This window comes from Glandiceps talaboti, chromosome 15 (assembly GCF_964340395.1).
Source record: "Glandiceps talaboti chromosome 15, keGlaTala1.1, whole genome shotgun sequence".
Classification (NCBI taxonomy): domain Eukaryota; kingdom Metazoa; phylum Hemichordata; class Enteropneusta; family Spengelidae; genus Glandiceps; species Glandiceps talaboti.
In genome coordinates, this window is record NC_135563.1 from 1,140,001 (window position 1) to 1,165,307 (window position 25,307).

At 37.9% G+C, this 25,307-nt stretch overlaps 2 protein-coding genes across 2 annotated transcripts in view; both read left to right on the top strand.

The window, feature by feature from the left end:
• Positions 1-22,456, top strand: part of LOC144446812 (monocarboxylate transporter 12-like) — a 28,374-nt gene extending 5,918 nt beyond the window's left edge. The window contains exons 3-5 of the mRNA XM_078136653.1: positions 15,941-16,084; positions 17,190-18,062; positions 22,308-22,456. Of these exons, the coding sequence (XP_077992779.1) occupies positions 15,941-16,084; positions 17,190-18,062; positions 22,308-22,456 (1,166 nt within the window). The remainder of the gene's footprint in view (positions 1-15,940; positions 16,085-17,189; positions 18,063-22,307) is intronic.
• Positions 3,359-4,909, top strand: LOC144446513 (uncharacterized). Its single transcript, XM_078136291.1, has 2 exons — positions 3,359-4,046; positions 4,101-4,909. Coding segments are annotated over exons 1-2 (690 nt in total). The 3' UTR covers positions 4,103-4,909.
• Positions 22,457-25,307: the final 2,851 nt, after the last annotated feature.

Here is a 25,307-nt window from a genome sequence, read left to right on the forward strand (position 1 = left end):
GTTTATCTGTGTCTAGTGTAAAGAAACAGCATATTAATTACATGCAAATGAAATACATCATTCAAACTTTTGAAATGTTGTGTATTACGAAGCAATAGTAGTACCGTCTACCTCTCGCATATTGTAGTAAAATACACCATTCAAACTACAATGCAATACCGTCCACAATTATTGTGATTTTTTGTCCATTCCGTCTTCATCCCTATCTTCGGCCCAACTAGTCCAAACTTGCATGATGAGCTAGTATTTTTTTTCTGTGTGTTTTACAGTACACTTGCCTTCAGTTTCTGATCTACGTCCCCAGCTGTCATAACAGCAAACCGTCGCTTTCTCCCTGCTATTATACCGTCTACCTTGTAGTATGTGTATTTTATTCACCTTCTAAATACACTCTGAGGTAATGTTTATTATTACGAAAATAGTGTTCAACGTGTGAACGGAAGTCTTATCTGTTCAGTCACAGTCAGGGGTCATGTTTTTGTTATGATTGTCTGCGTCTAATCACTCTTCCCTGGATGCCATTAATTGGATCTCATACACAGAAAATACACTCCCGCCACTGACATTTGATAAATTTGCTACTCTGCTGATACACCGGTCTTCACGCTTTTCCCTGATTGGTCAATAGCCTCATTTGTAACTGTCAGTCGAAATTTAACGCCCAGCCGGAGTACAAACATACATACATACATACATACATACATAAAATATATAATGCTGCTAGGACTGTAGCACAAAGAAATGGATATGGAACTTGTAAGTCAGTCCGTATAAATAGATATAAAATCCGACGTTTCGAATAAAAATTCTTTTATATCAAGGTATTTATCGGCAAGCTTCAGACATGTTAGGTAAACACATCAACTAACTTTATAGGTCATACACAATTTGTTATGGTTAATGTATGTACTGAATTGTATTGAAATTGAAGTATGCAGTCGTTAACATTTGGTCCGATGTAGGACACATGCTGTACTTCATTATATTCATGCTGGTATTAAAGTCAGTATGTTCTAAGTCTATTTATTCGTTTTGTACGATTTTGTGTGTGAACGTGAAGTTACATTGACTGCTGCCCAGAGACTCTAGTCACGATCGAGTGGTGGCGTTAAATCGTATCATGGACTTACACACGCTATATCGAAGTTATAAACCTCTGTTATAAACTTTGTGAACGGCCAGTTTGATTGTGACTCGGGGGTAAAGTGAGTATCGAATCAGCTGGTCTCTCATTGGCAACGCTACTACTACTACCGTTTAGGCAACTTTGTATGACGACCTCTGCCTTGGTTGTTGTGTACGAGTGGGGAAACTTGACGAACGACGGGTAGTGTGAGTTGACCGGCGTGCACTTTGGCTCGTCTGGTATGGGGACTGTGACTAAGCCAGCTGAGAAAAGCGAATTGTTATGTATGTATGTATGTATGTATGTATGTATGTATGTAGAAAAAAGAAATGCATTAGGAACTAATAAACCAGTCCGTATATATAGCTGTTAAATCCGACGTTTCGAATAAATATTCTTTTTCAAAGGAAAAATTGGCGAGACACAGAAATGCCAGGTCAAAACCCGAACATTTCTAAATATAATGGAACAAAACCGCGCGTGATATATAATTATAAACGGTAATATGTGGGATAAGTTCTTAAATTCGCACGCACCAAATAGAACCCAATAGAATACGCCTGAAATTTAAAAAAATACCCAGTAATTAGATTGGGAAAGACGAGAATAATCTATTAATTCCAAGGGGTTCCAGCGTTCCAAAACGGAAAATGATTTCTCCTTCCTTTAACCTCAATGCTTTCTCATCACCAGAAACCTTACAAATTCCTGAAATTGACATATTTGATACACTATGATCGATATATGATATATGATATGATATGTATGTATGTATGTATGTATGTATGTATGTATGTATGTATGTATGTATGTATGTATGTATGTATGTATTGAGGTTAAAGGAAGAGGAAATAATTTTCCGTCTCAGTACGCTGGAACCCCTTGGAATTAATAGATTATTTACATCATTTCCTGTCTAACCAAGGTCATGAGGCAATTGAATAACATGAATAAAGACAACATCAAAAAGTTCTATCAAGTTCTTGTTTATAATTATTTCAGTATCTTGAATCAACAATTAATATCTAATTATAATACAGAGAGACATATATTTAACTCGATCGAATCGCGCTCTCCGTTATGCCAGAACAATTACCTCTCGCAGCAAGATATGGAACGGTATTTGGCAAATAACATACTTGTACGTCACCTGCGACTATGAATTCATTTTTGAATGTCTAAAAGTGCAGTTTCATTTTAAAATAAAATCACTTCCGCGTTATACTGTTGAGCGTAGTATCATGCACCTCTCTGATAACTGCAATGCGGTTGTTTACATGTCAGCCTTAACTTTATCGTCCAATCAGAGTGCGCGTTTGCTCAGTAGTATGACGTAATGTTTACTTTTTGCATATCACTCAGCGATATATTCAAACTTATAACCATCAGCTGAAAAATGAGTGCGTCTTTGTTTTGCGTACTGTAAAAAATGTACATAAATGTTCGTGATATGCTTTGTTGTTGTAGTTAAGCAAAAATTACACCCTCTGTGGTGGTAATTTTCATATCCTTCATAAATTTAGGAATTCATGTTTACGATCGCGTGACGACCGTGCGTTCGCCGTCACTGGACTTTCACGGTTGTGTGTGGAATTTTTGACTATTTCCCTGTGACATGAAAAGTACAGTTCAAAGACTTGTTACAATGTATACAACGGTGATATTTTGTTCGATTGACCACAAATTTGGCATTGGGAATGCTGGTTATAGCTCGATCTATAGTTGTCTGCTAGATTTGTTTACAAGGGGACGTGCAGTGATCACGTGATACAACAAGCAAAAATACGGCTGTTGGTGAAAAATACGCCTGTGTATCTGCAGGGCTCTCGACCAATCAGAATGCGAGATTGGTGACATGTGACGTATAAATAGAATATATGGGCACTGCGCTGTGGAGTGTACCGATTGAATAGTGCCTCCAACGGTTGTAGAATTTACTTCTCTGGCTTGTCGCATGATCGCGAGCTCAAATGATTCGAATCTTGGCGAATGTCCATGAAAGCACAGTACTGGAATTTGAAAATTCAACCTCCACGAGCTCAGCATTTGCTCAATTTGCTCAATTTGCTCATTTGCTAAAAAAGAAGGGGTAGGACACTTTGGTGTTCTTTTTCGTAGTATGCGTGAAACCAAATGCTATCACTGGGTGCTCATGGGTGACGCACGTACGTCAGTAGCTCTCCGCAAACCCTACCATTCTTCAACTTCATACAAAACTATTTGATAGCAATCATGAAATGCAATGACTGTGGTATCAGGAGGAAAGTAAAGCTCTGCCAGGGAGACCTGATGCTTTGTCCTGAATGCGATAAACTACGCTTTGGAAAAGAGTCTCCGCGAGCCTTGTCAACAACTAGTAACAACATGGCGGATTGCGCACCTGGAGAGGTTTCTCAACAAGTGGCAAAACCATTGATGGAAGCTGAGTCAAGTGAGTTAGCCAAAGTTCTCAATGCAATCTTAGAAATGAAAGACGACATCAAACGGCTTGCAGATTCTCAGAGTGACATTGTAAAAGCAATGGATTTTATAAATCTTCAATTTGAAACCATGAGAAAACGAATGGAAAATATGCAAGAATCTCATGACACCTTGATGCAAGACAATGATCGGTTACATAAGCGAGTTGCAATTCTCGAAACAGAATTGCACTCACTTGACCAATACAATCGAAGAATCAACCTAGAAATAGCCGGCGTACCGGAATCTGATGGTAGTGAAAACACTGATGCCATTACTCTTGACATCCTTCAGAAGATTCATCCCGACATAACTGCCAATGATGTGGATATTTCACATAGAATTGGTACAAAACAGAACCCCGTTCAACCAGCTGGAAACCAACACCCGCAACAAAGAAATTTACGATCGCGACCAATAATCGTCAGATTCACTACACGCAAGGCAAGAAATGCTGTATATGAGAACAGACGAAAACTGCACGGCGTTTCTACAAGAAATTTCGGTTACCAACAGGACGGCAATATCTTCATCAATGAAAATCTATGTCAAACGCAACGTCAGCTTCTTCGTAAAGCTAACGATGCAAGAAAGTCAGCAAAGTTCAGCTACTTATGGACCTATAACGGTACCATATACGTAAGGAAAAACAAAGATGCTAGATCTATCATTATAAATAATGAAAGTGACCTTAGAAAGATTCATTAACTTTACCAGTCTGTATTCTTGTAACATTATCTCATGTCGATTTCTAAATGGTCGATGACACATGTGAATATTTATTTGATGTAAGAAATTCAGCCTTGACACCACAAAACTTTAATGTTAACTTTAATAGTGAAGACAATGTTTCATTTTCAGTATCTCATATTAATGTAAGGTCTTTGAACAAAAACTTTGATAGTCTAAGACTTTTCTATGAAGACGTCATACAAACGAACTTTAGTATTATTGGCATTTCAGAAGTATGGAATATCTCAAATATAAATTTATTTTCATTGAAAGGGTATTCATTTGAAGTCAATTGCCGTGTGGGAACCAGGGGTGGAGGTGTTGGAGCATATATCTCTTCGTCTATAAAGTATAAAGTTTTACAAGCTGAGGTTGTTCATGCTGAGACACTTTGGTTGGAGACATGTATTGAGAACCAGAAAGTCGTCATAGGTATAATCTATAGGCGCCCAAACACAAACTTAACAGAGTTTCAAACCAATTTAATTGAAGTGTTAAACACTTTCAAACTAGACAAATCACAGTGTATTATAATGGGTGATTTTAATATTGACTTAAATAACCCAAATATGAATTCAGAAATGTTTCTAGGCAGCATGAATTGCTTATGTTTACACCAACTCATAACCTCGCCAACCAGAGTGACCAGCACATCTAGCACGTTAATAGATCATGTTTATACAAATATATGTTCCAACACAATCCAAAGTGGTACTATTATGACAGATGTTTCAGATCACTTTCCGGTATTTGCTATATTTGAGAACTTACTTTCCAAAGATACTACGAGTAATTGTAAACATATATCCTACAGATGTTACAGTAAGTACGATGTAGAATTATTTCGTAGACATCTCACCGGAATAAACTGGGACGATGTATATAATTGTTCAGATGTAAACTCTGCATACGACAAATTTAGTTCAATTTTCATTGCAGCCTGTGATAAGCACGCGCCAAATATTTCAAGAAATACTAAAAGGCCAAGGACTAATAAACCTTGGATCACACGAGCTATCAAGAAATCAATTAATAGAAAACATGAATTGTACGTTAATGTTATCAAATCAAATTTCAAACCTTGTATTGTCAGTAAATATAAGAACTATAGAAATGTTTTAACTTCTATCCTCAGGGATGCAAAAAAGATGTACTATGGTAATTTATTTTTTAAGAACAAAGGTAACATGAAGAAAACTTGGAATGTAATTAATGATGTTCTCGGTAAGAGGAATGGTAATGCCAAGGATAATCTACCTGACAAACTCATAATTGCTTCAGACGGAAACCAATGTGAATACACCTCTCCACAGGATATTGTATCAGGTTTCAATGATTTCTTTGTGAATATAGGCCCACGACTTGCTAGTAATATGTCACGCGACAATTTTAGAGATTATTTAACAGAACCAATCCAAAATTCTTTTTATCTTTACCCCACGACCCAGTATGAAGTTCGGGAACTTTTGCGAACGCTGGATATCAGTAAATCTTGCGGTTACGATAATATCCCGGCTAAACTTTTATCGGATGCATCCGACACTATATCCAAACCTCTGGAATATATTTTTAATCTTTCTTTTTCTTCTGGGGAGGTTCCAAATTCCCTAAAAATCGCAAAAGTGAAACCAATATATAAAAAAGGGCCAGAACAAAGCCCGGACAATTATAGGCCAATTTCTATTCTTCCCCTTTTGAATAAAATATTAGAAAAATTAGTTGATAATCGCCTTAGATCATTTCTAAATCGCAACAAAATTTTATATGATCATCAATATGGCTTCCGCCAAAAGTATAGTACAAAATTGTCTGTCGTTAACATAGTAAATTATCTCCTAAAGCAATTAGACGAAGGTAGAATTACTCTTGGCATTTTCATTGATTTCTCTAAAGCTTTTGACACTATCAACCATCGTATATTATTGTCTAAACTCGAGCATTATGGCATCAGAGGTATACCCCTGATGTGGTTCCAGGACTACTTTTGTAATCGCCAACAGTATGTTAGCTCTGACGATGTCAACTCGATATGCTTGCCTATTTCATGTGGAGTTCCACAGGGATCAGTTTTGGGTCCTACACTATTCTTACTTTACATTAATGATCTTCCACTCTCTTCCTCATTCTTTGACTTCAGACTGTTTGCAGATGATTCCAACCTTTTTCACACATTCCCTCAATACCTCAACAATATTGACCTTTCATCAGTGAACACCGAGTTTGAAAAAGTGATAGATTGGTGTACTGCAAATAAACTAAGTATTAATGAGAAAAAGACAAAATTCATGTTTATTAGAGGCCGTAGAAAAGAAATGAATATTAGTGGAACCATGTGCATTAATGGTAACGTTATCGAGCAAGTTGATTCTGCATCTTTTGTTGGCATCGTCTTTGATAACCATCTTTTATGGAATATGCACATTGACGCTGTCAATAAGACTATTAGGAAAAAAATAGGAATCATTTATAAACTTAGGGACTTTGTACCCAAAAATATACTTATTTTACTATATAAAACTTTCGTCCAACCACATATAACGTACGGTATTGAAGTCTGGGGAAGCACTTTTTCCTCCTATTTGAATTGTATTTTACTAGCTCAAAAAATGGCTGTGCGAGCAATCACACATAGCCAGTCCATGACACATTCTTCACCACTTTTCAACACTCTAGAAATTCTTGATGTACATAAACTGCACAGGTTTTTGGTCAGTACCTTTGTTTATGATTTGCTGCACAATAACTTACCACACTCTGTTGATGAATACTGCAATGTGTTAAACTATGAGTACAATACACGACAAAAAGAACAAAATAATTTATGCGTACCTACTGTGAAAACATTCTATGGTAAACAGTCAATGACATACACAGGTGCAGTTACATGGAATTCAATACAACACAGCACAAGAAATGAACCACGAAGGCAGCGATTCAAGTCATCACTATGTAAAGATTTACTAAAAGAGTATGTAATATAACATTGTACAGTTCTAATGTAATATATGACTTCTTTTCATTATGGCACTCATATACTAGTATATAGGGGGGGGGGTGAGGGGAGGGGGTTAAGGGTAGAGCTACTTTTTGTATATTTATTTGCACTCTAAACTTGTACCATTATTTACTTTGGCCAGGGGTCAGACACGATTAGCATAGCTATTTTCTGACTCCTGTTATCCGATCTAGTTTGCTTTTCCTGTATTTACGTTTGTATTGTACTTATTTTTGATCGGGTAATAAAATATATATCATATCATATCATATCATATCATATCATATCAAATCACCCTCGTTCATGGACACTTTCTGTGTTTGTTTAATCAGTCAAATGATGTTGTTACGTTTTCTCTTTCATTCAAAGGTATATTTTGAAGAGACACGGACATGGCAACTACTGTTGAATGATTATTTTTACATAATTTTATGAAAATAATATAGACCGGAATCAACTGTGTGTTCGATCCTACCACAACTCTTCGGCACCAAATATTGATTAAAGTAAAATATTATCAATTTAGTACATATGTTAATCATAACAAAGCAGATATGTCCTATAAAATGTATTGATATAGCTTACAGTTTTAATGAAAAATTTGCATAATTAATGATTTTAGGTAACTAGGCTGTATCTTAAAAATGCAAGCTTCAAATTTCATATAATATGGTACATATATCAACCATAATAATACGCACCTGTCCTATGAATTTTGTTGTTACAACTTTTACCTTTAATGAGTATTTTGAATAATGAACGATATTCAGTAATTAAGCAGTATCATGCACTCTTCAAATTCCGTACATTTTGGCACAGACATTAACCTCAGAAGGCACACTTGTCCATAAAAAAGCATGTTATCATAGGTTTTTAGTTTAATTTGCATAATTAGTGATTCCCTTACGGGAGGTATTCAGTTTAAATCTGGTTTCATTTTGGTTTTCCTCCTCGATGTTGCATCAACCTCACTTGGGTATATGTGGACTTCCCATCTTAGTTAGGGATGACCATGATCTTTGTGTGGACTGCAGATCTTGTCGACCTGACCATACATGCGATTTCTGCAGTCGCTGGACCAATCGTCAGTGGAATATGTTTTCAGTGTGTAGCAAGGCCGATGACGTCACCCTTCAACGTACGTCTATACTAGAGCGAACTTCCTCTGTGGTAAGTACACTTTTAACAAAGGTAAATCCACTTTTCATTCCCAGGAAAACCACCTTTATCAAGGTATCCGATAGTATTACCTCTCGTAGGGATCCCGAAGTGCCTGCAGTGCTGTGCCTCCCTGGTTGAACCCACAAGGGGATCCAAGGACCGTGGAATCCAATCTATCACCTGATAGACGTGATCCAAGCTCCCTCCCTTGGCGTTCTCAGTCCAATGATGGACAAGTTCGCCCGATCAATATGATCACTCAGGGAGGAGCGGGACTTTTCCCCACTACAGAGGTCAGGGACGTTACCTTTAGTCATGGTCTAACCACTGCTGCGGAAGGTAATACTTTTCATGTAGTAGGTCTACTGTTCGGGGTAGAGTGCCCTCACCCAATCCGTCCATCTCGGGATCGAGACACAGTGATCATTTTTGCTCCGCACATAATGACCATCCAGATCGTTTTGGTCATTTAGCTCATGAAGGACGCACATCTCCAAATGCATCGAGGGATGGTTAGGAGATTCATGCCTCTGATGATGATTTCAGCGATGTCAAATCCTGTTCTGAAATTTCAGTTGGGGCAACCAGCTGCTATCCGTCATCTGCCGCTGTTCATAATTAGGTTGCCTACAGAGATTTTCGTGAATCTACGAGCAGTTTCCTGACTGTAAACAGCCAGATCCAACCAAACCACTCGATTCACGAATGTTTCAGTCACTTGGTGAAGAGCTGCGAGCTTCCTCTTACTCAGCCACATCTCTTCCTTGGGCCGATTCAATCTCGTCTTGACAAGTACAAATCGAGAACAAACTAGCAGGTGTGAACGACAGGGATTCCCTTCCACTGGGTCGATTTAGATGGTTTAGATCAAAGTCAAAGTCTCACCATGTTCATACGTCTGAACCATGGCTAGGGTATCCCACTTTGGAGAAGGAAGAGAGGTTAGTCGATGACAACTATACCTCCTTCAAATCCTATGTCATTTCTCGCTCCTTCATGAGGTCCTTGGGGGAATCTTTGTCTAAGAACATATGCATTCTATCCCATCTGGACTGGTTTATCACCACGGCGATTGAGTTGACCAAGAACGGTCCTCTTTCGGAGACTCAGAACAAACTCCTCGGTCTTTTTCACTCAGTATCAATGAGCATGACATCTCACAGACTTGTTATGATGTCAATGGACATCGCTCATTTTGTCAGAACGTGATGCCTTCCTTGAGTGACTGGCACCAAAGTACACCCCCGAACTAAAACTAGAGGCTAGGGCTAGTAAGTCGAGTAGTTCTAGATTTTTGTTTGGGAGCTGTTTGAGCGAGATGGCTAAGTAAGTACTGGCTATGGTTGAGAGGGGACTGAAGTATACAACACCCCCTCAGATCCAGGCCACTACTATGCCTCAAGCATCTGCACCTACTCCAACCACAAGACAGCAACCACAAACTAGTGGAAACAAGCATCAGGGTCAGAGCAAGAAACGCAATCATAAACCCAGACAAAATTGGGGTCAGGCTGCGATCTCTAGGTGCACTAGTCAGCCAAGTAAGCTGTCCACTTCCTTGACCAGTACACAAGGGTCAGGCTAGGAATTCACCAGCAGTTACCCCTGATTTCCTTCCCGACACGATCGTGAACCCCCATTGACGCAGGTGGTCCAGGTGGGGGGTCATCTAAGTTTATTCGCAACACAATGGTAATACATTATGTCAGACGAATGGATTTTATCTACCGTAAGAGAGGGTTACTGCCTATCTTTCATACGGGATCCCCTCTTTCGGCCGTACCGTTCGTTACCCTGGTTCCAAGACCGTCCAGTCGATGGACTGCATTTCTGGAAGCTATCGACTCTGTATTTAGCAGAATTCGATGCCCTGTCATCAGGGCCCGGCTTTTACAGCCACTTTTTTCCTGGTTATGATAAAGTTGGGGGGGGGGGGGGCATGGTGTCCCATACTAAATCTGTCCACTCTCCTGTCTTTGGGTGAGATAAGATCTTATCCAGTATGATCAGGAATTTCCACATTCAGGGACTGCCTCGGCCCATTTCAGCTCCCCAGTGGAGTCTTTCTTTAGTGCTCAATGAATGCCCTACAATCTCTGCCTTTTGAGCCCCTATACCAGATTTCGTTGGAATTGCCTTTCTGCTAGTGACCGAAAAGAACGTCTTCTATGTCCGGTCAGAGCTCTATCTCAAGTGGTACAGTAGTCGCACTAAGGGCATTAGGGGTGATCGTACCCATCTGTTCATCCTTTGGAAATCGGACAAGTTGGATTGTACTCCTGCCAACATTTCTAAGTGGATAATTAATACCAATAAAGTTGCATACAGTACTTCCACAGCTGAAACACAGGTACTTTCTTAAGTCACTGCTCACGAAGTACAAGCAGTGGCTACTTCCAGGGCACTCAGGTCTGGTGTATCCATTAAGTCAATCATTGAGGCAGGAACCAGGCACTCTAAGAACTCGTTCATCAGCTTTTACCTGCAGGACATGGCCCAAGAGGCAGTCAGCATGTCTACCCTAGGTCCTATCATTTCTGCTCAGAATAGTGCTACGCCTTTACGTGTTGAGACTCACTCCACCAAGTTGGTGTCGTATTCAAGGCTTACCCAAAAGTAAGCAAAATGGTGGGTATTTGTCTGTACAGAATTGTGATTTCTATTGAAATATGAATTTCTGTATACGACTAATACCCACCTTTTGCGCTCCCACCCTCATCCCCACAGTTTACAGTTCTTTAACCTTCGTTTTTTTAAAGACCAAGGTGTACTGGGATTGGCTAGTCAGGGTCATGTGACCACTCAGGGGATGGCTCACAGGGTGTGGTGAGCTCAAATTAATCTACTTGGCAATATACAAGGGGAAGCAGAGGGACACGAAAAAGTAAGCTAAAAGGTGGGTATTATTCTTATACAGAAATTCATTCAAGTAAAAATTACAATTCTGTATGACTTTAGCTTTCTAGTGTGTGATATGACAATTGCAAGCGTTTGTACATTAGGCCAGTGGCCATAGTACTGAATAAAGAACTGATATGTTTTCTATTATCAGTGGCTGAAAGTGAGAGTGTGCTTCAGGTATGACTAGAAGTGTCTTGATTATCTCGCCAACATAACTTGCGCAAATATAACTGCCGCAAACGAGATCGCCTGTCAGCCGATTTTCATTTCTTTAGTGTTGTTAGAACGTTCACTTCACACATGATTAAACTGTGCCCAGCTTCTTTTTCTGTTAACTGTTGTTCTCTTATATCACACCTCGAAAGTTGACACATAATAATTAAATAAATCTTATATAATAATAATAATAATAATAATGTTGATAATAATCGAGTTTATTTGAATATTAACCACCCTACCTGAGGTGGTTTGTTATGCTGAGATCAAGAAAGGGGGTCATTTTATGAACATATGTTGCCATGGTAACCAAAATCACCATAGTATGTTAAACATTTTTCTAAAATTTGACATAAAACATTGAAAAAAATCAAATTTAGTGAAAAAATGTCCTTCTCTTTGGCATGTGTGAGTTAGTGCTACCTGGTGTAACATAAATTGTATAAAACTGGATAGCCGTTTCCATGGAATACTGGTCAACGTCAACATGTGTGTTAGTAGGAGTACGTTAGACTGTGGTAAATACCATGCCTTGGCCACGTTTCCTACACCAATCCGAATTAGCACTTACGATTTTATGTGCATTTCACCTGTTTCTATTTCAATCATGCACAATGAACCAAAAAACACAACACTTTAAAAAACACACACACTATACTTGGCCATCACAATAATAACCTTTACCGATGCAACAAAATTTTTGAAGGCCAGTAACCATGTAAATGTAACTGGGTTTCCTGACCAATTTAGGAGTTCCCCGGGTGTGGCTCATGATCATAGTGAAATCAAAAATTGTGTTTGAACTGATATAAAGAAGGCGTCAGCTTTATGATAATATTTTTTTGGCTTTTTGGAACAATAATGCGTAGTCCGATTGTCTGTCTTGTTATCAAACAGACTACTGAGAGTTGATTGCTTTTATTTTGACATGTACCATTGTCGAAATCAACATAAAAAGGCGCAACGCTGTACTGATGTTGCATTTCAGTGTTGCCATTGTTGTGTCTACCTGGACAATTACTGCATCATGGCAAACACAGGTTCATAGAGTTTTATAGACACAACACAGTACAGTCAATACGTCAAAACAAAAAATAAATAAATAAAACAAAAATAAGACATGCCTAGCCATAGTTCTCTTCAGCATGTTCAAATTTTATTTTAAACAGTCGTAGACGATACGGCACCATGACACATGTACAGTGAGCCTTCAGTACGCACGAGACGGGTAGTGTTTTGAAATACAATGAAACTGCTTGGTGTCACTGTGTGGATGGTAATGAACCCAATCAAGAGAAAATGAAAAACATAGTTTTTAAGATGGCTAGTTATCAGACAAAACTAAAATGCCCAAAGTGTAAAATAAGAAATTAATTCACAATCATCTGGAAAATATTTGACGATTACGTGGCAAAACAACGTCGAAGGAAACGAAGTCAGTGTGACATCTCATGCATGATCAACAACGTTTACATGAGAGTACAACTAAATGTTGTCTAAACTTCAGTGGAAGAGAAATTTTGTTGATCAGACACAGACTATTTTAAAATTCTTAAAACATCCTGAAGATAAGAAGCAAAATGTGACACTGACAGACAAGCTAGCCCATACCATACAGGAGGCACACCCACACCACCATGTGCATCTGGTGGACTGGGATTGATTGTGGTCACGTAATAGCGCTAACTTTATGCTGTTGTTTCCAAATATTATTGAACTGCAATATTTCTAAAAAAAAATCATGGAAATTGCCAGAAACCTGATGATGTTATGACTGAATATGTTACGATCAAAAATTCCCTAATTACTTTCAGTTAAATTTTCTGATGGGAAGCAACACATTTACTGTGACTTATGATAAGCGACAATGACGATGGGTACAGTGACGTAATTCGTAAACAAATCTAACGTTGGTAACTATATTATTTCTGTAAATGATCCTTAAATATCAAGTTCACCTGTCTTCATAGCAAACAGAAATCTGAGGCCAAGTTAAGTACAGTAAAATAAGTACCAAGCTCAAAACTCCTGGCACAAATTTTATCACACTTGCACTGCTATCTCAGAGCACCCAGGGGCCTAGGGGCCTGGGGGGTCAGAAAATAATAATAATAATAATAATAATAATAATAATAATAATAATAATAATAATAATAATAATAATAATTTATTGTTTAAAGACCACTACACAAACATGTCTCAGCGGTCTGAACATTACAAAATGAGAAAGACTAGCAAAAAAGCAACAACAAAAATCTAGCATAAGAACACAAGGAATATTTGAAAAGCGTCTCTTAAAAACAAAAATCGGTCACATAGACTGGTCCAACAGTTTTCGAATTTTACTCAACCGCCAGAGTGAATGAGACGCCCCCTTACAAACATAACGGATATGCTCATCCATGAGTCCAAATGAGTCAACCATCACACCAAGGTCATCACACAACAGTTGATGGAGAAATCATGGCATCACCTATTCGTACATTAATCGAACCTGACTGTGAACCAACCGCAACCAAAAAATAGATAATCTTTTCAGTAAACTTTGCAACACTGTATTAATCAAAATAATTGTACCTGTCAATGTACTGCTGCATAGTATAAGTACTACTACTAAACACTTTGTGGGATGATATATTTACTTTGGACTGTACACTGTATTACATAATGTTACATGAATTTGCTGAACGGCCGGCGAGGGATATTTATGTTGTGAAAGTCTACGATGATTTAAAAACAGTGGCGATTTCAGAATAATATTACAAATTTAGTACGGCGCATTGCAAATATTGTCATCAACAACTTTATAAATCATTACAGAACAATGTATTTAGCCTCTTAAGCTTGCTCGGTTGTGATGCAAGTTATTCAGACTAATATCGGGGGGGGGGGGTCTAAAATGGGGTCTGGCTTTTTTTTCGAACTGAAGAGTCTAAAACGGGTCCACTTTGCATTATATTTGATTTTGCTTGGTCTAAAATGTGGCCCTTTGTCCTTTGCCAAATCGTAATTGCCATGAATTGCCCAAAAATGTTGCCTCCTAAGGAAAATGTATTTTGTCTAAACTGTATACTAAAAAAACCTGTAAATTAATGGTCTAAAATGGGATATTGACTTTTTGTCAAAGTGGGTCTAAAATTGGGCCTAGGGTTTCCTGCACTGACGACACAACCCTATCAGAGATGGCCACTGGTTCCGCCCGGGAGAAATATAGGTAAAAGTCAAACTAGTCCGAAACATGTGAAGTCACAGTCAGTTACACTGGCATATAGAAAACGATAATTTACGTTTGAACAAACTCTATAGATTCCTGAGGATTTTTCACACTGATCTATGTTTTGTCATTGCACAGAACTGCTAATAGTATATATACAAATATTTAGACTTTTGTCGACAGGGCACACTCCACAGTATAATGACATATGCTCGATTTGAATTATTAAAAGTTCAGTTATTTAAGTGTGGAGTGTGCATAATTAGTAAGAAATAAAATAATACGTATATTAATATTCATGTACAGAGGAATAACCAAACTCCAAACTGTTACATTGAGCTTGAATGAGAAATGTCGCAAAATTAATTATGTGTATTAAAAGTTCAACTTCAGTGATATTCAACTAAAGTCCTCCCAGACATTTTCATTATGATATAATATTAAACCCCTTAACTTTTTCATTTTCCTAACATGCAATTTTGAAATTACTTTTATTATACTTTTAGACTCTCACAAATTGAATGCAGCATTAAGAATGTACAGATAAAGTTGTGAAAGGGCGCCCTCAAATGTCAGCCAGCATAGCAAATATGAGCCGGCATAGCAAATATATGCTCAAGCATATACATTTTATTGACTACAGGACCAAAAGGCACCATTCCTCTAAATTGTCTCTCACACAATGCTTTATTATTATATAATATTTAAACCCCTTCACTTATAATAATAATAATAATAATAATAATAATAATAATAATAATAATAATAATAATAATGATAATAATAATAATAATAATAATAATAATAATAATAATAATAGTAATAATAATAATAATAACGAGGTGACATATTTTCAAATTATTTTTTCCCAACAATGAATAAAATTTACACCTGTCAATCCATACATTGCAGCTACCATTGGAGAGATGAGTGATTTGCATGTACATGACTGCAAAAATGACCTCTGACCTCTCGCAGCAAGGTATGGGAAGATATTTGGGCAAATAACATACTCATAGAAGTCGGCTTGTGCCATTTCTGTTACTAAGGAGTTGCGAAAACGAAATGATTGTAACTGGCTTACGAGAAGTATACCTATTTAACTAAATATGTACATTTCCCTCCTTCGTTTAAGGTCCCGTGGCCAGTGCCTTGAATACCCGTTACTGTTGTAGATCTGTCACTGTGGTTGGAGGAATCGTCGCTACTACTGGAGTAATGCTCAGTTCTCTTGCAAAGGAAGTTTATCACCTTTACCTGACTTACAGTGTCATTGGAGGTAACTTTGACATTTGAAAATGAAGACTATGGCTAAAACAGTTTTTTTTTTATAGGAATGTGGTTGATTGGCACTCAGCAGAGCTCTCCAAAGGACATTACATTAGGGGTAACTGCTTATCATAACTTTCCACTAAATTAAATCTGTTAAGACCGTATTTTTTCATCAGTCACAACATGTGAGTATGGAAAATTTTGAATCATATATGATCATAGATCCTTGTCATTCATACAAAAGCAGTCATTGTTAGACGAATCACACACCTTTCTTTTAAATATTATCTTAAACACACAATCCACGCTTGCAGAGATATTCAAAGGTTATGCAGCCTACATAAGTAATTTAAGGGGGGGGGGGGGAATTCACAGACAAATGGAAAATCTTGCCGTGCAAATGTTGGATGCATTATAGGCCAGTGTAATAAAATTAGTGAAATATGCGCTCAGATAATTATAAATCACAATTTTTTCGCGTGTTGCCTTCGTTTTGGACATCATCACTTCTTTTGTAAAGAGCTCCAGCCCTTTGACCGATACTTTATTATCATATTCTCCTCGTTTACATGAGTCTATTAAAGCTGCACTAACTGCAACTGGAACATTTCTTTTTGAAAATGCGTTGTTGGGTAAAATAACTTACTCATAATATTATACACCGTGAACAACATTGCATGACCTGCGGTAAACGTACGTTTTGTAGCTGTATACACGATACATCAAATCAAATCAAATTGATTTTTAGGTCCGCACCAGATTAGCGCCCTCAACGGCGATCATGATTTCAACCTGTTTCTGTACTGCTTATGGATATCAACCACTGATTAATATGTACAATGCCTAATTACTTCAGTTATAACTAGTACAGGTTTATCATGGTGATCGATTCAAAACCGAGCTCTTCGCTCATGTATTAAACTTGCCACTCCACTACCTTTAGTTCAGATGTAATTGACCAACTTGTAGTGAAATATTTCTTTCGTTCTATGATGTAAAAGTGTTCCAGTTGCCGTTAGTGCAGGCTTAAACCATAAGGTCATGCGGTATATAATAGAGCTGGAAGTCAGATAAAGAAAATGATTTGATCCATATATGTCCTTCACATTCAGGTATTGGTTATGGTTTGGTTTTAACACCGAGTATGACTTTCACTGCCAGGTATTTCAAGAAACGATATGCACTGGCTAACGGTATTGGATTTAGTGGAGTAGCAGTGGCATGGATTGCCTTGCCACCTCTCTTCCAAGTTTTGATAAACGCCCTTGATTGGAGATATGCATTTGTAGTAGTCGGTGCTCTTACATCTCTTATCAGTGTATGTGGGGCATTCTTTAAACCTCCACCACAGAAGAAAGTACCCATCGAACCTAATGAAACACATACAACACAGGACATAGAACAGATGGATGTAGAGAACGGCAGCAGCAAACCATCAAATTTCAAGACATCGACTAGTAAAACACAAGAAAAAAGCACTGTTAAAGACAATTGCTGTTCTACATTGATTTTCAGAGTTATTGATCCGCAGTTAATGCGGGATCCAATGTTTTTGATTCTGGCCTTTAATTTTTTCAACGTAGGACTTGGATTGTTCCCAACTATTCTGTACCTAGTAGCACGTGCTGTTTCATATGGACTACCTGACCCCCAACCAACCACATTGCTCACAGTATTGGGCGTATGCAGTGTTGTTGGCAGGGCAACACATGGTTTCGTCATAGATCGTAAGATCATAACACCTGCTCAAGGACTGGGTGGTGGTCAGATCATTGCAGGATTGGTTAATGTATTCAGTTTTCCAGTAACCAACTTCATAGGTATGCTTCTACTGTACGGTTTATGGGGACTTGCTAATGGCGTCTTCCATCCACTAACCACGGTTGTTGCTAGGCAATTTGTTGGCGCTGAGAAGCTTCCTCCTGCTATTGGATTTTGTAATTTATGCCTTGGTCTAGGAGGACTGCTTGGACCCTTCATTGGAGGTAAGTTTTATCAGATTAGCAACGCCCCCCCCCCCCGTTGTCCGAACGGTAGTCTCGAGTAAATGTTACTCTATTGTCATGGAAATAACTTTCAAACGTGTGACTCTGCCTGGGTTCAACATATCCTCGCATAAATTAACAAACCACCACCACAACAATACATATATGTAATAAATGGATAAGTTGTTTATTATCATTTTACCAGGATTATTGTTGTGGTATACGGAATAAATATCACCGCCAGATTAGAATCCCTTTATGTATGATTTTGTGATAATTAATCGTCTAATCCCTATTATATCACTTTTACAATTATTTAGTAGTTATTTCAATAATAATTCATAAAAGTTATCATTATTTTATCATTAATTGACGGTTTTATTATTTTGTATTTATTTGATGAATATTTTATTATTTGATGATGTTATCATTATTTTATTATTATTTTATCGTTAATTGACGGTCATCGTTTTTAACTCAACACACCATAAACCATGTTCCCGGGCGTCTCACGTACCTCACTCTCCTTCGAAGTTCCCCAGCAAACTGCAGAAAGTTTAAATAGGCACTCCAAGAATGAAATGGCGCCTTGGCCTTCGATGTCTGTTCTAAGATATCCGGGTTTTGAATGGAAGTTTAGAGTTTGACTCTCCATACAGCAAGAACTTGTGTACCAAGCTATAACCTTGTTTATTTCTAGTGTTTTCTATAGCATACATAAAGCCATTACCATTTTACAAAACCATGGAACACTTTGGTGAATGCAGCAATCCCAGTACACTGAAGTAAGATATCAAACCCCGAAAGTGTTCTCTCAGGCACTTGTTTCTCGAGCTATATTTCAGAATACAATAACATGTCGATATTATTGAGATACTTGACCGATAACACAAAGATTTATACGACAGCGTAGTGTAGAGTCAATGATGAAAGGGGTGAAATAACTGTGAGTTAACACGGGTTTCTATGATCGTGTAAGTCCTGCGAAATATAAACATTTTGCTCTCTGAGGAATTAGTATACGTGATCCTAGAAACCCGTGTTATTTTACCCCTTTCATATCTTATCGGCCAAGTATCTAAATAGTATCGATATCTTATTGTATTCTGAAACAAATCTCGAAAACACGTGCGGGGGTGGGGGCTACATAAGAGGTGGACTTGAACTGTCACGGCCGTGTTACTGTGCACATCCAGTGCTGTCCACGTTCATCCACGTGCCGGTATTGGGTATCTGTACCAATACCATTCTCTCTAGCAATGTTACTACGTTGTTCGAGGCTTCTTGGCAAGCAGTGACCGACTCCGCATTTCGCCACTGCACTGTACTGCATTGCCTGTTGTCTAAGGGAGCATTCGGTATTTACAAGAGGGGAGGGCCGGAGGAATCGGGGTGGGGGGGGGGGTCACATTTTACAAACCTGTTCTTGGGGAGGGTCATATTTTGCATTACAATATTTGGGGGAGGGTCACATTTTACAATCCGTAGTTTTGTGACCAAATTGAAGATTCAATTATTGTTGATTTGTTTTGTGTGTTTTGAGATGTAAAAGTGAGATTAGCACTCAACATTTATTTTTACGAGTACTTTACATACTAAAATATAAAAATAAAATACATATATTGCATGAAAATTGTTTTATAAAACGATGCATTTTGTTGAGTGTGCCATCTCACCTTATCACTCACACTGTCCGTGAATGTTGTTGTTAAAATATGATGGTGATGGTAGCAGTGATGATGATGATGATGATGATCATGACGATGATGATGATGCTGATGATGATGATTTAGTTTTGAATGTCATAGAGAACACGGACAGTGATACATGTATTGACTCAAGTAGTACCAGTGAGTCAGATTAGAGTGACATTGATAATGGCAATACTGAAGGCGAATGACGATAATGATATCAGGGAACCTTTACAAGTGACCAGATCAGGCAGGCAGAGTATGCACAACATGGAAAGCACGGTTTAGATACTAACTAGCCAGTCTTTTACTGTTTGTCACTTTATATGTACAAATATTGCTTTCTAATACAGAGTCAAAATCATTTAATTTGTATGTATACATATAATGGAAATATTGATTAACATTCAGTATATGCAGTTGTCATGGGGAGGGTCATGTTTTACAAAATGGGACAAAGGGGAGGGTCACTTTTTACAAATGGAGAATGGGGGGGGGGGTCATATTTTATTTAACAGAGCATGTGTGATTTCCTCCGGCCCTCCCCTATAAATACTGAAGGCTCCCTAACATAGAAAGTTTAATATAGCGAATGATATTACGCCAAAGAAATACGGGGGGTGTAAATACACACGGCACCTTGTTGACCCTGGGCTTGTTGATTGCCGTGGACGACAAACTGTGCTCAGAAATATCATTGTACCAGACATGTCATTATGTAATCACTCTCTACGAAACATTAATTCTATAACAATCCCAGTGACAATTTTCTCAAAACCATGCTTACCGGCCACCGCTGAATACAGAGAATTCGCATTAATATCATTTATATAATATAAAGAATTTTTTATTTTTAGACCGCGGTGCATGGGGCCATGACTTCAGACAATTATCCCACGACTACTTGTCTAGAAGATGTGTGACTAAAAGCTATATAGTTACCATTTCCAGTACGGCGGATTCCTCCACTAAATCATGCTCATTGTATGAACTTGTCAGACATTCAGTGGGATTCATGTATTTGACTAAAACATTCACGAACAAGGAATAATTCTGTAATATACTTTACTACATCCCTAGTCGTACTAACATGGGCAAGGACTTGTTGGCCTCAGTTTGAAACTCTAAAATTCCAATCAAGCCAGGATAACTTGGAACAGACTACTCAGCACCAACGACGCAATTTCATCATCGGAGTGTCTATATATTAACACTATCTGCTCTACTGTCTTGAATGGTATGTAACATGGCAAAGTGCGCCAACACTAGAGCGTTGTGAAGGTGGCTCAGGACCATGGGTTTGAGAAAAACGGAGTTAAAAGTAATGTAAGACATGTTAAAAATATCCAAATAAGTGACATAAAAATGTCAAGCTCATGATCGTACTGCATAATCATGACATTAAATAGTAATACTTAGTAATAAGAAAACTAATGATAAAATATCAATTAAATAACTTCAAAATAAGGATAAAGCCATCAATTAATTACCAAATAATGATAAAATAATGATAACATCACCAAGTAATGATACAATATTGATTAAATAACTTAAGGATGAAACCATCAATTAATGATAACATCGTCAAATATTAATGAAATATTCATCAAATAAATACAAAATAATAATAAAACCGTCAATTAATTATAAAATTATTTATGAATTACTATCGAAATAACTATTAAATAAAGGTAAGCTACATAGACACTCGAGTAAACGTTGGAAATGTTTCGACTACGGAATGAAGTGTCTACTTTTCTGACAAAAATCACAGTGGGTAGGATGAAAATCCCAGAGTGTGACTTACTCCAGGGCCATAGAACATAACTTGACCTATATATCGTCAGATTTTGTCGTACAGTGCGTAACGTTTTCCACATTTCTGCACTTTTCACTCATATATGGTCATTATATAATCATAAATTTTACCGTTCCTAAGAAGTAAGATTTAAAAGGCAATAACTCAACTAAATCTCCCTCGATTTTCAGACTGTTTTCGCAAACAATTCCGCTGGACGCTCAAAGATTACGCATTCGGACCTTTGACCATTAGCGATGACTTTGTGTTGCTATAGTGTTTTAAATGGGAAAGAAGTGTTTATATACAGATTATTTTGTAGCCTGTTGACAGATTAAATTGATTTCAACAATCATAATTTAGTGTGCGACTGATTTCATACAAACTGCATGCTAGCACTAGAAAGAATAACTTGATATTACTATAACTACCCAAAATAGTCGTAAACCACAGCCTCTTTACTGCACAGTCCAAGACACAGCCTCTTTACGGCACCGTCCAAGACACCGTACAGAAATATGTGCTCTGGCGTGGGATGAAATAGATCACTTATAATCAGAGGTCACCCAAAGGCGTAATGAGAAATATGTTTAGAATAGTAGTTATCCACTGAGACCTTGTGCTGTCGGAAAGCGTACAACATGCAGGGGTGGATTTAGTCTTTTTTTAACAGCAATTTCGAAATTATGTCGTACAATCACACACATGCTTCACTTGTGCAGAATCCAATTTTTAAAAAATATTGTTTGTTTTCAGGGTGGATCTTCGACAGCACTGGTGATTATAACAACGTTTATTTCTACTCCGGTGCCATGCTGATTTTCGCTGGCTTCCTATTGGTATTAGTTCCATGTATAAGGAAATGTAAAGGGCAAGAAGATGTTAATGCTAATGCTAATAACTAGAAGTCTATGTACGTACCCACAACTAGGTGACGTCAATGCTAATAAATAGCAAATCTACATGCCCTGAACTAGGTGACGTCAATGCTAATGAATAGCAGTCTACATACCCTCAACTAGGTGACGTCAATGCTAATAAATAGAAGTCTACATGCCCTGAACTAGGTGACGTCAATGCTAATAAATAGAAGTCTACATACCCTCAACTAGGTGACGTCAATGCTAATAAATAGAAGTCTACATGCCCTCAATTAGGTGACGTCAATGCTAATAAATAGAAATCTACATGCCCTCAACTAGGTGACGCCAATGCTAATAAATAGAAGTCTACATACCCTCAACTAAGTGACGTCAATGCTAATAAAAAGAGGTCTACATGCCCTCAACTAGGTGACGTCAATGCTAATAAATAGAAATCTACATGCCCTCAACTAAGTTAGTCTACATGCCCTCAACTAGGTGACGTCAATGCTAATAAATAGAAGTCTACATTTCCACAACTAAGTGACGTCAATGCTAATAGATAGCAGTCTACATACCCTCGACTAGGTGACGTCAATGCGAATAAATAGAAGTGTACATGCCCCTCAACTAGGTGACGTCAATGATAATAAATAGAAGTCTACATGCCCTCACCTAGGTGACGTCAATGATAATAAATAGAAGTCTACATACTCTCAACTAGGTGACGTCAAGGCTAATAAATAGAAGTCTACATGCCCTCACCTAGGTGACGTCAATGATAATAAATAGAAGTCTACATGCCCTCACCTAGGTGACGTCAATGCTAATAATTAGAAGTCTACATGACCTCAATTAGGTGACGTCAATGCTAATAAATAGAAGTCTACATGCCCTCAAGCAACTAGGTGACGTCAAGGCTAATAAATAGAAATCTACATGCCCTCAACTAAGTGACGTCAATGCTAATAAATAGAAATCTACATGCCCTCAACCATAGACAATAGAGAGAGATTGTCTATGCCTCAACTAGGTGACGTCAATGATAATAAATAGAAGTCTACATGCCCTCACCTAGGTGACGTCAATGATAATAAATAGAAGTCTACATGCCCTCAACTAGGTGACGTCAATGCTAATAAATAGAAGTCTACATGCCCTCACCTAGGTGACGTCAATGCTAATAATTAGAAGTCTACATGCCCTCAATTAGGTGACGTCAATGCTAATAAATAGAAGTCTACATGCCCTCAAGCAACTAGGTGACGTCAAGGCTAATAAATAGAAATCTACATGCCCTCAACTAAGTGACGTCAATGCTAATAAATAGAAGTCTACATGCCCTCAACTAGGTGACGTCAATGTGAATAAATAGAAGTCTACATGCCCTCAACTAGGTGACGTCAATGATAATAATAGAAGTCTACATGCCCTCAACTAGGTGACGTCAATGATAACGAATAGAAGTCTACATGCCCTCACCTAGGTGACGTCAATGATAATAAATAGAAGTCTACATGCCCTCACCTAGGTGACGTCAATGATAATAAATAGAAGTCTACATGCCCTCACCTAGGTGACGTCAATGATAATAAATAGAAGTCTACATGCCCTCACCAAGGTGACGTCAAGGCTAATAATTAGAAGTCTACATGCCCTCAACTGGGCGACGTCAATGCTAATACATTGTAAATAGAAAATCTACATGCCCTGAACTAGGTGACGTCAATGCTAATAACTAGAACTTGTCTACATGCCCTGAACTAGGTGACGTCAAGGCTAATAAATAGAAGTCTACATGCCCTCAACTAGGTGACGACAAGGCTAATAAATAGAAGTCTACATGCCCTCAACTAGGTGACGTCAATGCTAATAAATAGAAGTCTACATGCCCTCAAGTAGGTGACGTCAATGCTAATAAATAGAAGTCTACATGCCCTCAACTAGGTGACGTCAATGCTAATAAATAGAAGTCTACATGCCCTCAACTAGGTGAGGTCAATGCTATTAAATAGCAGTCTACGTGTCCTCAACTAGGTAACATGTACCTGGAAATGATCTCATTGCACATTGGCTATTCAATACCATGATAAATCAGACCGCATCTGTGGGCAATCTTGCTGGAGAATTCGCCAAAGTAAATTCATATGATCTCTTCACTATTTCATTCGCAATATAATTGAAAATCTTTCAGTTTTGAAACTGGGTCATAAGTCACCCAATAATCCCTTGCCGTGGAGCCTCGTTCTGGCATACTCATTCATGATTGCGGCCATGTCATAATCAAGTGACGACTACACGAACGTTTCCCTGGCGTACAACCTTGCAAATCATGTTTTGACTAGATTTTCAAGGTAAACATTTCCTATTATGTATTAATCGGCGCAAACAGTGAATATTTAGATTGAATAAACGTTATAACAGGAAATTTGCAAGTTGTCAAATTACGGTCTATCGTATGACTGTAGCTATGTTGTGTCTGTGTTGAACTGTCGGCCTGCAAGGTGGGTTGCCATTCTTAAAACAACATAACAGTTTCAGAACTAACATTTTATGTTATTTAAGTTATCTGTGCCAAATTTGATGTCTCTACCTTATATGGTCTATATTTCGTACCGATTTCAATCGGACCTTGTGAGCTGTCAAGTTACATTCCATGCTAATGATTGTGGCGATGTCGTGTCTGTGTTAGAATTTGTATGGCCGGAAAAGTGGGTTCATGTTTGAAACAACACAAAATTGTAATGATGTCATAACTAATGGATATGCAATGTTACGTCTGGTAGCGCAGAATCGTTCTTTGCAACAAGGCATGAAGGAACAACAATCTAAAACTTTGTCCTTATGGAAGGCATTCAGTTCGCAGCAAGGTGTGAAGAAACAACAATCTAAA